The sequence below is a fragment of the Periplaneta americana genome, chromosome 4, assembly GCF_040183065.1.
Source record: "Periplaneta americana isolate PAMFEO1 chromosome 4, P.americana_PAMFEO1_priV1, whole genome shotgun sequence".
Lineage (NCBI taxonomy): Eukaryota > Metazoa > Arthropoda > Insecta > Blattodea > Blattidae > Periplaneta > Periplaneta americana.
This window is the reverse complement of record NC_091120.1, coordinates 40,902,889-40,918,086: the sequence shown is the minus strand read 5'-3', so window position 1 is coordinate 40,918,086 and position 15,198 is coordinate 40,902,889. Positions and strand designations below refer to the sequence as shown.

The following is a 15,198-nucleotide window of genomic DNA, read 5'->3' as shown; positions in this document are numbered from 1 at the left end:
TGCCACTTCTATTTTCAATAGTCTCTCGATTGTATATAGTGAGTTGGAGGTCTTCTAATGTATTTGTGTATAATAGGAATTTTTAGTAGTAATAATAATAGTAGCACTATTTTATCTAACGACGTTCTCAATTGCAGATACAGTAGAACCCCTATTATCCGTGGTAATGAAGGGGGTGAAGTGAACGGTTAATCGAAAAAATCGGATAATCCGTAGTATAAAACGGTTCATAAACTAAGTGGACAACACAGTTTCTTCATTTCCCCGTGATCTTTTCATTTAACACGCTAGGTAGGGATCATAAGTTCACACTATTTAAGCCTAGTTTTCACTGACGTGTTTTTAATGACCAAGCAAACTCCTTATGACAGCTGTCTGTGGAAAGATAGGAACAGGAGAGGTCTCATGTTGTAGATTTACGAATTTGATGCACTTTATGTTTTGTTTTTCATTAAATCGCGCACAGTTGTAATTCCTATCTCGTATTGTGATGAGACAGTTTTTCATTTCCCAAACCACTCAATTACTTGCGCTTTTTTATAGCAAACACACGTTTTCTTTTGACACCTGTGGAAGACATTTTGCATAGAAGTTAGACAGTATGACCACTCGAAGAGTAGATCATACTGCGTAAGGGTAAAGGTTTGTAAAAAATACTCTGTAGAAGAAAAATTCGTACTAATATTCCTTATGTACAGTACTCATATTTTTTCTGCAAAACGAAAGGAGCGAGAGAGAAAGACAGTCGGATAATCCACAAATCGGTTAATACGGTGACGGATAATAGGGGTTTTACTGTAGCTTATTATTTAGCATCACATAATTATACAATATGGCACACTTCGTCAGAGACAGGGCGTTTGATGTGCTATAAGCTTACACATGTAACATGGACCTTCCTGTTTCATTTCCCTTCCGGAAAAAGTCATGTTAAGAATATCTTAACTCTCTTAAAATGTTATCTTTGTTAACCCGGTTTGAATCTGCGAACCTCGAACCCAATGACAGGCATGGTAAGCGAATAATATTACTACGAAGCGTGTACACATCACTGATAATATTACAGGGTTGACGTGAAGTTCAATTTGTCTGCAGCTAAACTTAATAAAGGTTGATAACCTTGAATGCAAACACCAATGGAAGAGCGACGTATCCCCCACCAATGTGATTTTATGCAGAAGCATGGCGTCAAATAATTTGCGTCTATAAACAAAGATCTGGACCGGAGAGAAATTTCAAGGCAAATATATTTACACACATTGTTCCACGCCTTGAAGGAATACAGTGTTGCATGTCCTTCGCTGTCACTTACCCTCTCTCATTTTCATATGAAGCCAACCAAGTAACCGGATCTTTCCAATTTACGAATTGTAAATGAGACGGCATATAAATACACGTTAATAGATGCCGGTGTAAATACATTCGTTTCATTCCTTGAAACTTCGACGACACATCGACCACAATGAAGATCGCGTTTGCGCTGATGTGTAAGTAAAGTTGTTGTTTTGTATAATGACCCTAAACTTGAAATGTGTCTCTTTTTTTCTATTGCAAAACATTGCGCTCCATAATCCTTATGTAATGCAAGACATCATATCCGGATGACATATGTTTGCTTCTCTATATTATAGGCTAATTATATTTTAAGATAACAGTATCTCTGATTGAAGTTCTGGCTGATTTACAGTGTGTTCGTAGCTCGACCGGACCACTAAAACATTCAAATTTGAAAATTGTACTTTCAATAATTGTTCCTTTTAAAATTATTCATGTTTATTTTTTATTTCATCATCCTTAATTAAAAGTTTTCTTGTTTATTTCATCATCCCTAATTAAAACTTTTCTAACACTTGTTTATATTATTTAGGTTATGTTATAACGGTACGGCCGAGCTACGAACGCACTGTAACTTTGACACAGAAATTGGTCGCTCTCATTTAGCGTGAATTTGCGTAAAGTGTCGTTCGGGTTCACGCGAGATTCACATGAGAAAATATTAAGCATCGCGGTCCGAGGATGAAATCAAGTCGTAGCAGTGACGAATCTGTATGTCATGAAACGACATATTTCCTAGGAAGCTTTTATGGCTTACAAGCAAACATTCACAAGGGGCAGATAAAAAAAGTTATTTTTTTCTTCCATCATGTTAATGTCAAAACAAGTGCTTGTACAAATTTTGGCCACTTTTTCGTAATTACGAGGACCGTAAAAAATAAGTTTCCCTGGGGCCGTTTAATGAAAGAAAACACAATTTCTTTGGAAAATTTTATTGGAACAGATACAGCAATTGTTGAGTTATTTACATATTTCCCACTGAAATTGAGACATTTGTCATATTACGGGTTCGATTGAGGTGCAAACGGCTGTTACACACTGGTTCCGATCCCAGGCGGCAGACTTCGACGACACAGGGATACAAAAATTGATCCCACGGTAAGACATATGTCTAAATTCCCGTGGGGAATGTTGAAAAATAGCTCAACAATTGCTGTATCTGTTCCAATAAATTTTCCATGAAATTGTGTTTCATAACGGTCACAGGGAAACTTATTTTTTACGGCCCTCGTAATTGCACTCGAATGGCCAAAATTTGTATAAGCACTTTTTTTTTACATTACTAATATGGTGAAAAAAAACCTTTCTATCTGCCCCCAAGAGAATGTTTGTTTGTTGGCGATAGAGCTCTTTCTTCTCGTTACAAAGACCGGGCTTCGAATCCTATGAAAATCGCACGCGTGTAAACACGGCGCACACGAAGTATCCCGAGCTATTCCGAGGTAAGGCTTAGTCTTTGCACAGCGACCAATTTCCGTGTCAAAGAGTGTACAGTACATCTAATATTAGGCAGTACATCTCACTTGACGATATGTCAGAGGAAGAACAATAATTGTTTGTATACATCTCAAGTCTGATTAATGTAATATGTTACTAGTCAGCGATATATCCAATGAAGGGGGAAAGGAACTGACCACCCTACCCCATTATCTTCTGGCCTAGTTCCCTCGTGAGTGATGCCTTGTTGGTGTCCCTTATGAGGTTCAAACCTGTCTTCGGACAACACCAATATACTAACCGAAACAAATTTTTCTTCTTGCATGGCAGTACAGTACAGTCCATGATGGGTCTTTGCCTCGTCTATGGCTCTTCTCCATTCACTCCTTAAGGGGGGTGATGGGTGAAATTTCTATTTTATACATTTTTCAAGCTACGTCCTAGATTTTTTGTACATATAATCACGATATGATAGATAATAATGTGGTCAAATTTCATTTCTATGAGTCAATTAGTTTATTATCAAAATATATAATAAAAAATTTGCAATTTGAAAATGAAATGTGTCGCTCAATTTTTCAGTAAAATGTTTGATTTTTTTACAAGACCAGTGGCATATTTAGAAAAAACATCACGCATCAGTTTTCCTATACCTTTATTACAAAAGGGGGAAACATTTTATAACCACTGCATACCTAGAAATAAATTTTTCATTGCCACTATTAATATTTCATTTTTTATTTCAAAAAGTATTAATTTAATCATAAAATCCATGCAGTATTTTGTTAACTATCGTATATAGAACATGCAGTAAAATGTCATGTTCCTAGCATCCAAATTGTTAGAGTCTTTATGCTTCGAACCTGACGAAATGTGCTGAAAAAATGTGTGAGAAAACAACTTGTAAAATTTGCATGGAATTTAAATTCAAGAGTGCAGCCATTTATATATTGTGTAATTTTTATGCTTTCGAACGTCCCAGTGTATTTAAACTTGCTCAAAATATGAATAAGATAATTCCGATTCATTTTTTACAAGAAAACGACAATGCGATTTTTGACTAAAAATGACCAAAATTTCACGCGTCAACCCTCTTAATTCTATTGCTTCAAAGTGGCCCTTCACTTAAAATGTGTTCCTTTCTGTATTAATAGATTTATTCCATGTGTTCTGTAGTAAACTTTTTCAAAATTTTTAAATGGGGTATTAACAGGTATACAACTTTTGGATAATATAATTATTATATCATTTAATACGAGAAAAATTCGTACCGGCACCGGGAATCGAACCCAGGACCTCTCAGCTCTGCGCGCTAAGCGCTCTTTCCAACTGAGCTATGCCGGGACACGATCCACGGCGCCGGCCGAACCTCTCTCGTAATGTTTTTACGGCCTTACTACCTGCATTTGAGACGATACACGTCATGTATATGCAGGAGCGCATATATATATATATATATATATATATATATATATATATTTGTGGCCATATTATAGTTGTTCTATTCTTATGTACTATTATACGCGCTAAGCTAAAACGGACAACAGACGGAATTGGAAGGTAAGTAAGGAAATCACAGCTAATAACTCAGTAACATTTAGGCGTTATATAATTTCTATTTTTTCGACCTATTTGATTTTATAATTGAAGGGATCAAAACCATAGTGGGCCAAGCGCCATTTACTAAAATCGTAGAAAACAAGGATTAAAATTAAGTTATCACCATAATTCAATTGAAACATATAGCAAGTAATACAAAGTATACACATTCAAACTAAATGATACGTCAATCTTCATTAAATTATGGTATTCACTTAACTTTAATCCTTGCTTTCTCCGTTTTTAATAAATGGCGCTTGGCCCACTATGGGTCTGAACCCTTCAATTATACGTACAATAACTTCCACCAGAAACTGTCACCAAAATCCGGAAGTCGAGATCTCTCGTTGTTAGTTAAAAAGTGAAATGTAAAATAATTGACAGGATTTAATCTCTTGCATTCACTTCGAGCTTCTCTACCCGACGGCCATACGTGGCACGCATCAGTATGACGCATGCATTGAATATTCAATATCCTTAGCGGCATTGAAACGGGCAATTAGGGAATTCCACGCATGCATGCGGTATGCCTCGTTTTAATTTTAATTCATGAATGAGTAAAAGTATTGTTTACTTGGACGCATTTCACATTAACAATGCCTCACAGTGAAACTGTGTTCACATTTTTACAAAACCTGCCCTGCCACCTCCGCTCCACGCCTTCTCAGTCGGTTAATATACATATGTTATCTCGATAATCCAGTCCTTTACCGTGACCTTCTGGATTGCTGTCTTATAACGGCTCTTACTAAGGCCTTGATGCGTTTATTTTTGTCTGAATGTCGACCACTGCTTTGAGGCAATTATTTAATAAAGTCAGTCTTGAATAATATTCTCTAAACACTACAAAATTAAAAGCAAATCAAAGAATAATAAAAGCTTACGGTTGTTAGTATTACCACAGTCTAGTATATACAGTTACGAAGCTCAATATATAGGGAATATGCATCCATAGATAGTTGCTAACCACTAGGATCGCCACTATCGCCTCATCACAGACAATGTAAAATAGTACCAGCACAGTATATTGTTCCTAGTACTCTCATCACCTCAAGCTTCGTAAGTGTATATACTAGACTGTGGTATTACTTATCCCTTGGCCTCAGGTTATTTCCATGCAACTGAATTTTTTGAGTAGATTAAGACATGTTTGAATTTGACGCGATAAAATAAAAACGTATAATGAAGCTGTGCTGGAAAGAGTGGGTGAAGAAAAAATGATGCTGAAAATGATCAGGAAGAGGAAAAGGAATTGATTGGGTCACTGGTTGAGATGAAATTGCCTACTGAAGGATGCACTGGAAGGCATGGTAAACGGGAGAAGAGTTCGGGGCAGAAGAAGATATCAGATGAAAGACGACATTAATATCCTGCATATGGATCATATGAGGAGACAAAGAGGAAGACAGATAATAGGAAGGATTGGAGAAAGCTGAATTTGCAGCGAAAGACCTGCCCTCGGGCAGAACACTAAATGAACTAAATGAATTAATTTATTACAATTTTATTTGTAGCTCTATTACTTTTACATTACCGTACTTTATATGAAAAATTCTTAAAATCTTGCATGGTTTGCAGATCCGGGTTCGAATCCCGATAATGGCGGAGTCATATTTGTGGTGGACAAACCAAGATTTCTGAAGGTTCTCGGAATTCTACCGTTTCCTGGCATCATTCCACAGCTACTCTCCATTTCAATATTCATTAACAATAGCATTCACCAAACACGACGTCAGTGTGACGTAAGCCTAGTATTGTGATTGGTGTATGTGTGGTATAAGTCTCAGAAGCGTAGTAAGTTTTAGAGAGGGAAGAGTAGAAGAACACACTACTGGGTGTTCATTTCAAAGTGTGTCATGACGTCACTGTTGTTGAGTCACCGATTTGAAGCGAGTTTCACCTTATATGTCAGAGAAGTTGCCTATTATTCAAGGCGTTCAATCTGAACTTGAGAACGTGTACGGTATAACTTGAACGTCGCAGCAACATATGGCGGCCTGTACGGTCTGTGTGCTACCATAACCTCTTTCGAACTGTGTTTTGCGCGGGCAAGTCGTACGGAGGGTATTTGTTATCATCTGTTGCGTACGGCAACATTCCACAACACAAATCAAATGCTCCGTGTCCATGTTGACCGTCGAAATTAATGCCAACAAATACGTAAGTAATCGTCTTAACCCTCTCCCCATATAGTACGTGTTTCCAAACAGTTCACATTCCTACCACTACTGGCGTTACCGTACGTATCGGTACGTACTCTTCAGAATGAACGCCGTACTTGCTAGGCAACTTCTCTCGCTCATAGGTGATACGCCTCTGCGGAAGTGTAGGAAGATTGGATTCTCTAGGCTCATCGGCTAGCCACATGACGGCATACAGCGAGCCATGACACAATTTGAACTGAACACCCAGTAGTGGGACTCCATCGGATCCTTACGAATACGTGGCTGACTCGATAGATGGCATCACATACCTGAGTCAAGATATATACAAAGACAGCGGCTGTTCGGACTTCAACAATCATTACTAGGTAAAGGAATAGTAGGGCATAATAAACACATTTGAGGCGTCGATGCTAGCCTTCTAGTCCGTCCCCATATGAAGGAAAAAGGAACATACAAAATTAATTGGATTGAATATCCAAATCGAATGTCCAAATTAAGATGTCCAACATTAATAATAAAGCACGCAGCAAAACTGAAGAAGGGAGCAGAGTAGAGCAGTGAAGAAACTGACGGATCAATTCTAAGGCAGGAATGGATCAACATTCGCCTCCTACTTTAAGAGGACACACATGTGAGTTTCAAAACTTATACAATTTTCATCCGAAATCTATGAAATTTAAACTACATAAACATGCCTAAAATACTATCATCTGAACAAGATTTGGTGCCATTAGAGATAATAGTTTTGAAATTATGCTCGCTTCGTGCAATGTTTCGATTTAGGGGTTTTCAAAATTAAATTTACAAGAAAACCGTGTACGCTATTGAAATACGCCAGAGAGATAAATTATTCTCTATTAGATTCTCTATCGATATGGACAAAAATCACGGTCTTACTCGCAATAGTTACCGAATAAGAGATTGTTAAACATTTGAAAAAAAAACTATGAACTTTCCACCAATATGATATAGTTTTTTGTTACGTAAAACATGAGCTATTTGTTCTGGAAATCTGCAAGGCTATTTCACTTCCCATTCTGTATATTATTAATAATTCTTGTTATTCTTAAAATTTTTGAAACTTTGTTATGTACCTACATCTTTTTCATTTTCATAGCTTAGTAAGTATCCCAGATAATTAAATGTACTAGTTTGTTCAATAAATTTGTTTAATATTAGCCTATTTGCCACGGAGTCATTTTCATCAGCTTTTACACATAATATGAAGTGACGTATGTTTATTGCTTATTCTTCGGGTATTTCCTCCATTCTACGAATATAAATTGTAATATTTGTAAATTACAGCCTTGTTAATTCATTTTTGCTGTAGTCCTGATGGCGGTGGCGATGTGGTCGGTGTCTACAGCAGAAGATCCAGAGGAACCTCAATGTGATCACATTGGATATTCGCCATTCAGCCTGAGAGAAGAAATCTGCGGCTCTGATGGACAGACGTACAGCAACGAGAAGCACCTCCAGTTCGAGAACTGCCTCTACAGGCGAGGTACGAAGAAGTTTATAGGTGATAGGCTGACTTCAAATTCATAGCTGTCTTCGTCTTTGATATCATTCCTGCCAATATCATTCCTAGTATTTAAAAATCGTTTTTTTACACGCCAAAGTCTGTGTGTTCGTCTGACATTCTATATATCTATTTGTGTAAACTGTAAAGTAATTCTTATATTCATTTCTGTACCTGCGAGTGAACTCGGAAATTATATAATGAAATATAATCATTTTAAATTTGTTTAAATACGTAACACAAACTGACGACTTGCTAAAAACATTTTATTCAACGACTTTCCTCAGTGTCTTCTTTTTTATATGAGATAAACTGAAAAGGGTAAGAATATGGGCCTTATGTCGGTCTACAAAAACGATTCACAAATTAATTATCAGCTATAGAGTCATGCCATTCGCCTTGGTGGATCAATGGCAGTGGAAAGTCACGCAAACATTTGACAATCTAAAGTATAGAATGTGGTCTTGTGACTGAGCTGCTACCCTTTGGATAGGCCAAATTTACGGTTGAAACATTAAGAGGACGGTCGGCTTCTTTTGCAAATAGTAGGCCTATATGTATACAAGGTGAACCGTAAGTACATACATACATATATAATGTTCTGTCAAATGGTAGATCTTTCACTGCAAATCTAGTATTCTCCAATCTTTCCTATTTTCTGCCTTCCTCTTAGTCTACGCATATGATCAAATATACCTTAATGTCTTCTTCTGCCCCGAACTCTTTTAGTTAATTTACTAGAGCAGTGTATTATGATAATAATAAATGCTTGAAATAATTTTAGTTTTTTTCTTTAAATATGTAGATATTTGATCCGAACCAAATGTAACATTGAAAAATTCCTTTCCAGAATGAAAAGTTACATTTGTTCAGATCAGATCTGTGCATATTTAAAGGACAAAACTAGAATACTTTCAATTATTTATTATCATAATACATTAGGCCTACTCTCTTAAATAACTGAGTGAGCATATTGGGTATTAAATCAATGGCTTTCCCAAAACACGCTATGAAATGTTTCATATAAAACAATATTCATCTCGAAATGGAAGCAAAAACGAACAAATTTGTATTGAACTTTTGTTTGAAATATCTCAAAGAATAACCCCCGAAATTAATTATATTACTTACGATTCACCCTGTATTTATATTTAACCCGATCTTCCGATGCCGGAACATAGGTACCTCCTAACAGAGATTTCATTACCTACAAGGAATTTTATAGAATTCCACTTTAAGAAAAAAGCATTGAATATGTTTTCTTGAGAATTGGTAATTAATTAGTTCCTTTTAATTCATAGAACACAATTTCATTGAGAACTAGAGCGACTTCATGTGCTAAAATATTGTTACACCTCTAAAATTACCATATATTTAATTTGCGAATAACGGGGTAACAGCTAAATTGGTGAAATAGCCTTCCACATTCTTGCCAAACATCCCAGCTGTGGACTGTATCAGACAAGTAGGGGAGGTACAGTTGAAGCCAACCAAGATTTCACACTGTTAAAACACGTACAACATTATCTCCGATTATCACCTTTAATTCGAGATCCCATATTTAGAAATATATGTATACTCCATGTAATATGCTATAATTATACCTCGGATTTTAGGCTAAATGCCTATTTTTTCTGCAGGAATAAACTAACACTGCTGAAATAGCTGCTCGTTTTACATAAAATGTTAACATTTTGGTATGGGCTTTATGATGCGTGAAATATCCATTTTTCTCCATTATGAGTTATTTTAAAGTTTTAGAGTAAAAGAAGTCTGTTTTCATTTTGTTAAAACGTGTTGTTAATTTTTCGTGTAGCAATAATAACGTTTATTAAACATAAATGTGTACAACTATCAGCCATTTTGTATTTGTTTTGGAGGACTGGCTCGGGACTCTTAGAATGAGGGTGTTATGGAGTATTGGTGGAATGATGATGAAAGGAAACGGGAAAACCCGAGAAAAACTCCGCGCGCTCGCTTTGTCCACCACAAATTTTTTCTTGACTCAGATGGAATCGAACCTGGGTCGCCATGTTTGAAGGCAGAGAGGCTAATCACTCAGACACGGGCGAGGTATTTTAGTGCACCAATGAGAGAGAAAGTTTTGGTTCAAAGACATTGTAATAGTTCGATTGTAGGAATGAAAAAATTCCCGGAAAGTAACAGGTTTTTTGAGCACTTGAGAGGACAGTAGAAATAGAAAAGAGCAGTGTCGCGTGAAAAGATAGAACCATTTCACAAGAGCGAAACTAGCAAAAGATAAAGTCTCACAACAGAAAACTTAGGCCTATATGATCATTATGTCCTGCTAAGCCAATTATGAATAATGTGTTAGTAAAATATTAATTAGTTTATTGTAATATTAAGGCATATGTATCAGCAGTCATACAGAGCAATGAGGCCAATGAATTCATTAATAATAAGTTGATTATTTATAATTTAAGACATAATAAAATTAAGTTTCTAACTACAATAATATTTTTACTGTCTTTATCACTGTATAGCGTAATACTTTATATTCACCAATTATTTGCATCTTTATAGTTACCGTAGTTCGAGTGTGTAAAAAATATTTAGAACCTAAAATCCTATTTCTAGCTGCCTGAAATTGTATTTTTATATATCTAAACTGTATTTTAATGCTTATTTTTAATTATTTTTATAGTCTAGTTCAGGTGCCTAAAAGTTGGTTAATGACCTAAATGTCGTAGTTTAGTTATAATGTACTTACTTACTTATGGTTTTTAAGGAACCCGGAGGTCCATTGCCGCTCTCACATAAGTTCTCCATCGGTCCCTATCATGAGAAAGATTAATACAGTCTCTACAATCATATTTCATCTCCCTCAAATCCACTTTAATATTATCCTCCAATCTACGTCTCGGTCTCCCCAAAGGTCCTTTTTCGCTCCAGCCTCCCAACTAACACTCTATATGCATTTCTGGATTCACCTATACGTGCTACATGCCCTGCCCATCTCAAACGTCTGGATTTAATGTTCCTACTTATGTCCTGCGTTATGTAACTTTCTCCATTCTCCTGTAACTTCATCTCTCTTAGACCCAAATATTTTCCTGAGCACCTTTTAGTTATAATGTAGGCCTATGTTTTTTTTTTTCAGAAACAATTATGGCATTAAGAGGTTTTTTTATCATTTGAGCGGACTCCACGTGACTATCTTGTGCGATAAACTTACAAAAACACTGTACGGAGGCACCTTTCGGCAACAGTATACTAGGCAAGGCCCATAAGACCAATGTTTTTTTCTTAACGTGGAATCCTCTTATATGTATGAACCGTCCCGGGAATCTGTAGAGAAACTTCACGCATATGTGGGCGGAGTTTATCTGTGCTGGAGTGTATTGCAGGCAGTATCAGCTCGAAGCCCCTAAGGGGTAAGATGTTCGTGTTAGAAGGTAGAGTAGAGCTCAGATAGAAATGATCCAATCCCTGCAAGCGATTGCTCGCTTCGTTCAACCAACACCTCCTCCCAGAGCAAGCATTGGCCCTAGCCCTCCCACATACCACTTGCGCAAAACGGGCAAATCGCAATATAGCGAACGTAGAAGCTCCGCCCACGACCCCTTCCACTTTTCCCCTACTAGCTCAATAGACACTCTACGTGATAGGCGAGTGGTGTCGAATGCACATTTAATGTGGATGGAGATAACTTCCCCTACTGGCGTTCGCTATACTGCGATTTATCCCGCAAAGGTCTTGTTTCATCTTTCTACTCTACAGATACCTGGGACCGACCATAGTTACACTTGATTGTCGACAAGAGCAGATGGACAAATGGTAGGCCTAAGCACATCGCCTCAAACTTCACGTAGCATGCAACTCAAGTATTACTAGGACACAAGAGAGAAGAAATTTGGCCCAGAGGCTATAATTTAGACTTAGAGGTCTTTAACGTGCCCAAAAACTCCGACACGGGACACACGGCTTAAGGCTGGTTCACAATAAACCGGGAACGGAAACGATAACTACAACTAGAACGGAAATAATGTTAAAATAAATGCATTTAAATGTGAGCATTCACAATAGTTAATTGTGAATATTCACATTTAAATACATTTACTTTAATAATACTTATTTCCGTTCTCGTTCCCGTTGTCGTTTACGTTCCAGGTTTATTGTGAACCAGCCTTTAAGCTTTCTCCCGAAGCGCTTTATCCCTAGACCACTGCTAATAGTATAGCCACAGTCTAGTATATACAGTCACGAAGCTTGAGTTGTGAGGGTGCTAGGGACAATAGACTGTGCCGGTACTATTTCGCATTGTCTGTAATGACGCGATATTAGCGATCCTGGTGGTTAGCAACTATCTGTGGATGCATATTTACTACGTATCAACCTTCGTGACTGTATATACTAGACTGTGGTATAGCATTGACCAGTGGTATTCAATCTATGGTACGCGCACCTCCAGAGGTACGCGGGGTTGTCCCAAGGTGTACGCATCTCAATGACAACGTATGTAAAATTGTTAACATATTTATTTTATTATTATACTTGTTGATAATTATTGCAGTTTACATATTATTTACTTTTACAATATCAACTCTTGTTTTCCTCGCTTTAATAGCATTTTACGTAATTTATTACTATTATTATTGCATGAATAACTACTGTACTTATGATAATACCAATACTTACTTACTTAGTTACTGGCTTTTATGGGACCCGGAGGTTCATTGCCGCCCTCACATAAGCCCGCCACTGGTCCCTATCCTGAGCAAGATTAATCCATTCTCTATCATCATATCCCATCTCCCACAAACCCATCTACGTCTCGGCCTCTCTAAAGGTCTTTTTTCCCTCCGGCCTCCCAACTAACACTATATGCCCATACGTGCTATATGCCCTGTCCATCTCAAACGTCTGGATTTAATGTTCCTAATTATGTCAGGTGAAGAATACAATATAATAATACCAATAGTCATAATAATAATAATAATAATAATAATAATAATAATAATAATAATAATAATAATAAAAATAATAGTAGTAATAATAATAGGGTAAACTAGGGTCTGTTGGACAGTCGGGAATGTTGGACACCCCGTGGGCTACTTCCGTCATTGACATCTAGCTGAATGTGGTGCCCACAATTGGCGTGGCAACACGTTAAAGTACGGGGTGTCCAACATGTCCGACTGTCCAACAGACCCTAGTTTACCCTAATAATAATAATAATAATAATAATAATAATAATAATACATTTATTTTGTATTCATCAATCATAGACTTTTGTTATTTCTTGTACCGGTATAATTTTAATGCAGTTTGAGGGTACGAAGGTAAAAAAAAATGAATTTTGGGAGTACTCAATAGAAAACATTAAATACCACTGGCATAGAGGAATAGTGGAGTGGAAGTACTATAATACGGGCGAATTGTCATGTAGGTTATACAATATCCTTCTTTTGAGATATATATTGTAGGTTATAATAGCAAAAATGATTTACAACATTGTGCCTGTATGTTACAGAAATCAAAAAGGTGAAGAATGGTTGGTGCAAAGAAGAAGATGAGAAACGAGCTGAAGCAGAACGTAAAAAATTGCATGATGAATACATCAAGAAACTCACGGAGGCAGAGAAGAAAGGCTGAACAAGTTCAACGTTGCAAGTATTCTTCATTTCGGTTTTAAAAGTTAAACAAAACTGTATCAGCGACGAACGAAAATTAGTTTTGAAAGTGTGAGTGTAACACATAAGATTAAGTATTTTAAAAATTGTATGGCATAGGCTTCAAAACAATAAAGTGATATTCTTGTTGTATCTGTAAGAATATGAACTACTCATATTAATATTTAACTGCAATTGGAAAAGATAATCTCAGAACTCCATCACCACTATCATGAGCCCTCAAAAATTATACTTTACATAGTTCCTGTTGTCTGCCAATTCCTTTTCCCCTTTGGATTCTTGTTGCTAAATGTTGGGCAAATATCCTCCATTATTAGGCATAAAGAGTGTCTTAATTAACAGTTAGTTGTGTTCAGATATTTTTATACTTGTAATTATTATATTAGGCTATTTAACTTTGTGTTACGCAACAGTCCTATCTGTTAGATCTGTTACCAAGATAGCAATCTCAAGTAACTCTTAAATATCACAAAGACTGCGTGTCGAAACTTTCCTTGCTGTGTAAGCACCAATTAAAAAATATTAATATATCTAGTGGAGTACATCAGGGATGCTTCCTTTCTTCAAAACTTTGCATTATAATAATCAAGGACAAAATATTGTAAACAGCATAAGCAAAAGGAAAAGAGGAATACAAAGTTGTCTGCATGAAAAACTTGAGAACATAGATTATGCGGACAATGTATATCCACTGGCATATAGACATATTGATATAAAAGGTAAACTTTTTTTTAAATAATTTATTGATCGATCAGCGCATTTAGCGCTATACAGATTATCTCTAAATAAAATACAAATACAATACATGACACTGAATTGAGGGCAGCCTAGATTGGGGTCCTCAATGAACAAAAATAATTGTTAATAAATAATTATATACAGAGGTTGGTGTGATGATAAATTTTGATTATAATATGAGGTCCATTGGAAGTCGGCTCTTGATTCTGGTGGGAAATGTAGACTTCCTTCCGAGAGAGTAGTGGATGGCGCCTGGAACATATTCTAGGTTGTTATAGAACTTCTTAGCTTGTGAATGAATAAAGTGTTTGATTGTGTCAATACCAGTGTCTCTGTGTAGTTGGCTGTTACGGACAAACCAAGGAGAATTGAGTGAAATTCGTAGGACTTTATTTTGAAATGACTGGATGTGTTTAATTTCACTTATTGCAGCTCCTCCCTAGACAGGACAGGCGTAAAGCAGTAGAGATCTTAATAGAGATGTGTAAAGTAGCTTGCAATTTTGTAGCTTTAGAGATGATTTCTTGTTGAGGAGCGGATATAATTTAGTGCGTCTTGAGTAGGCCAATTTAAGTTTGTTGTTGATGTGATGTTTCCACGATAGACGGCGATCTAAGTGCACTCCAAGATATTTTACAGCTTCATCCTTTGGTTTCCACGGTATCACGTTGGTTGAAAGATTTACGCATGGAGGATTAGCAGGACGACACAAAGTAAATATCATTGCTTCGCATTTATTCTAGTTCAA

At 36.5% G+C, this 15,198-nt stretch overlaps 1 protein-coding gene across 1 annotated transcript; it reads left to right on the top strand.

The window, feature by feature from the left end:
- The first annotated feature begins 1,336 nt into the window (after nt 1–1,336).
- Nucleotides 1,337–13,860, top strand: LOC138697745 (uncharacterized). The gene is made up of 3 exons (XM_069823232.1): nt 1,337–1,487; nt 7,867–8,040; nt 13,553–13,860. The coding sequence occupies exons 1-3, from the start codon at nt 1,463–1,465 to the stop codon at nt 13,672–13,674; spliced, it is 321 nt and encodes a 106-aa protein (XP_069679333.1). The 5' UTR covers nt 1,337–1,462; the 3' UTR covers nt 13,675–13,860.
- The last annotated feature ends 1,338 nt before the right edge of the window (nt 13,861–15,198 follow it).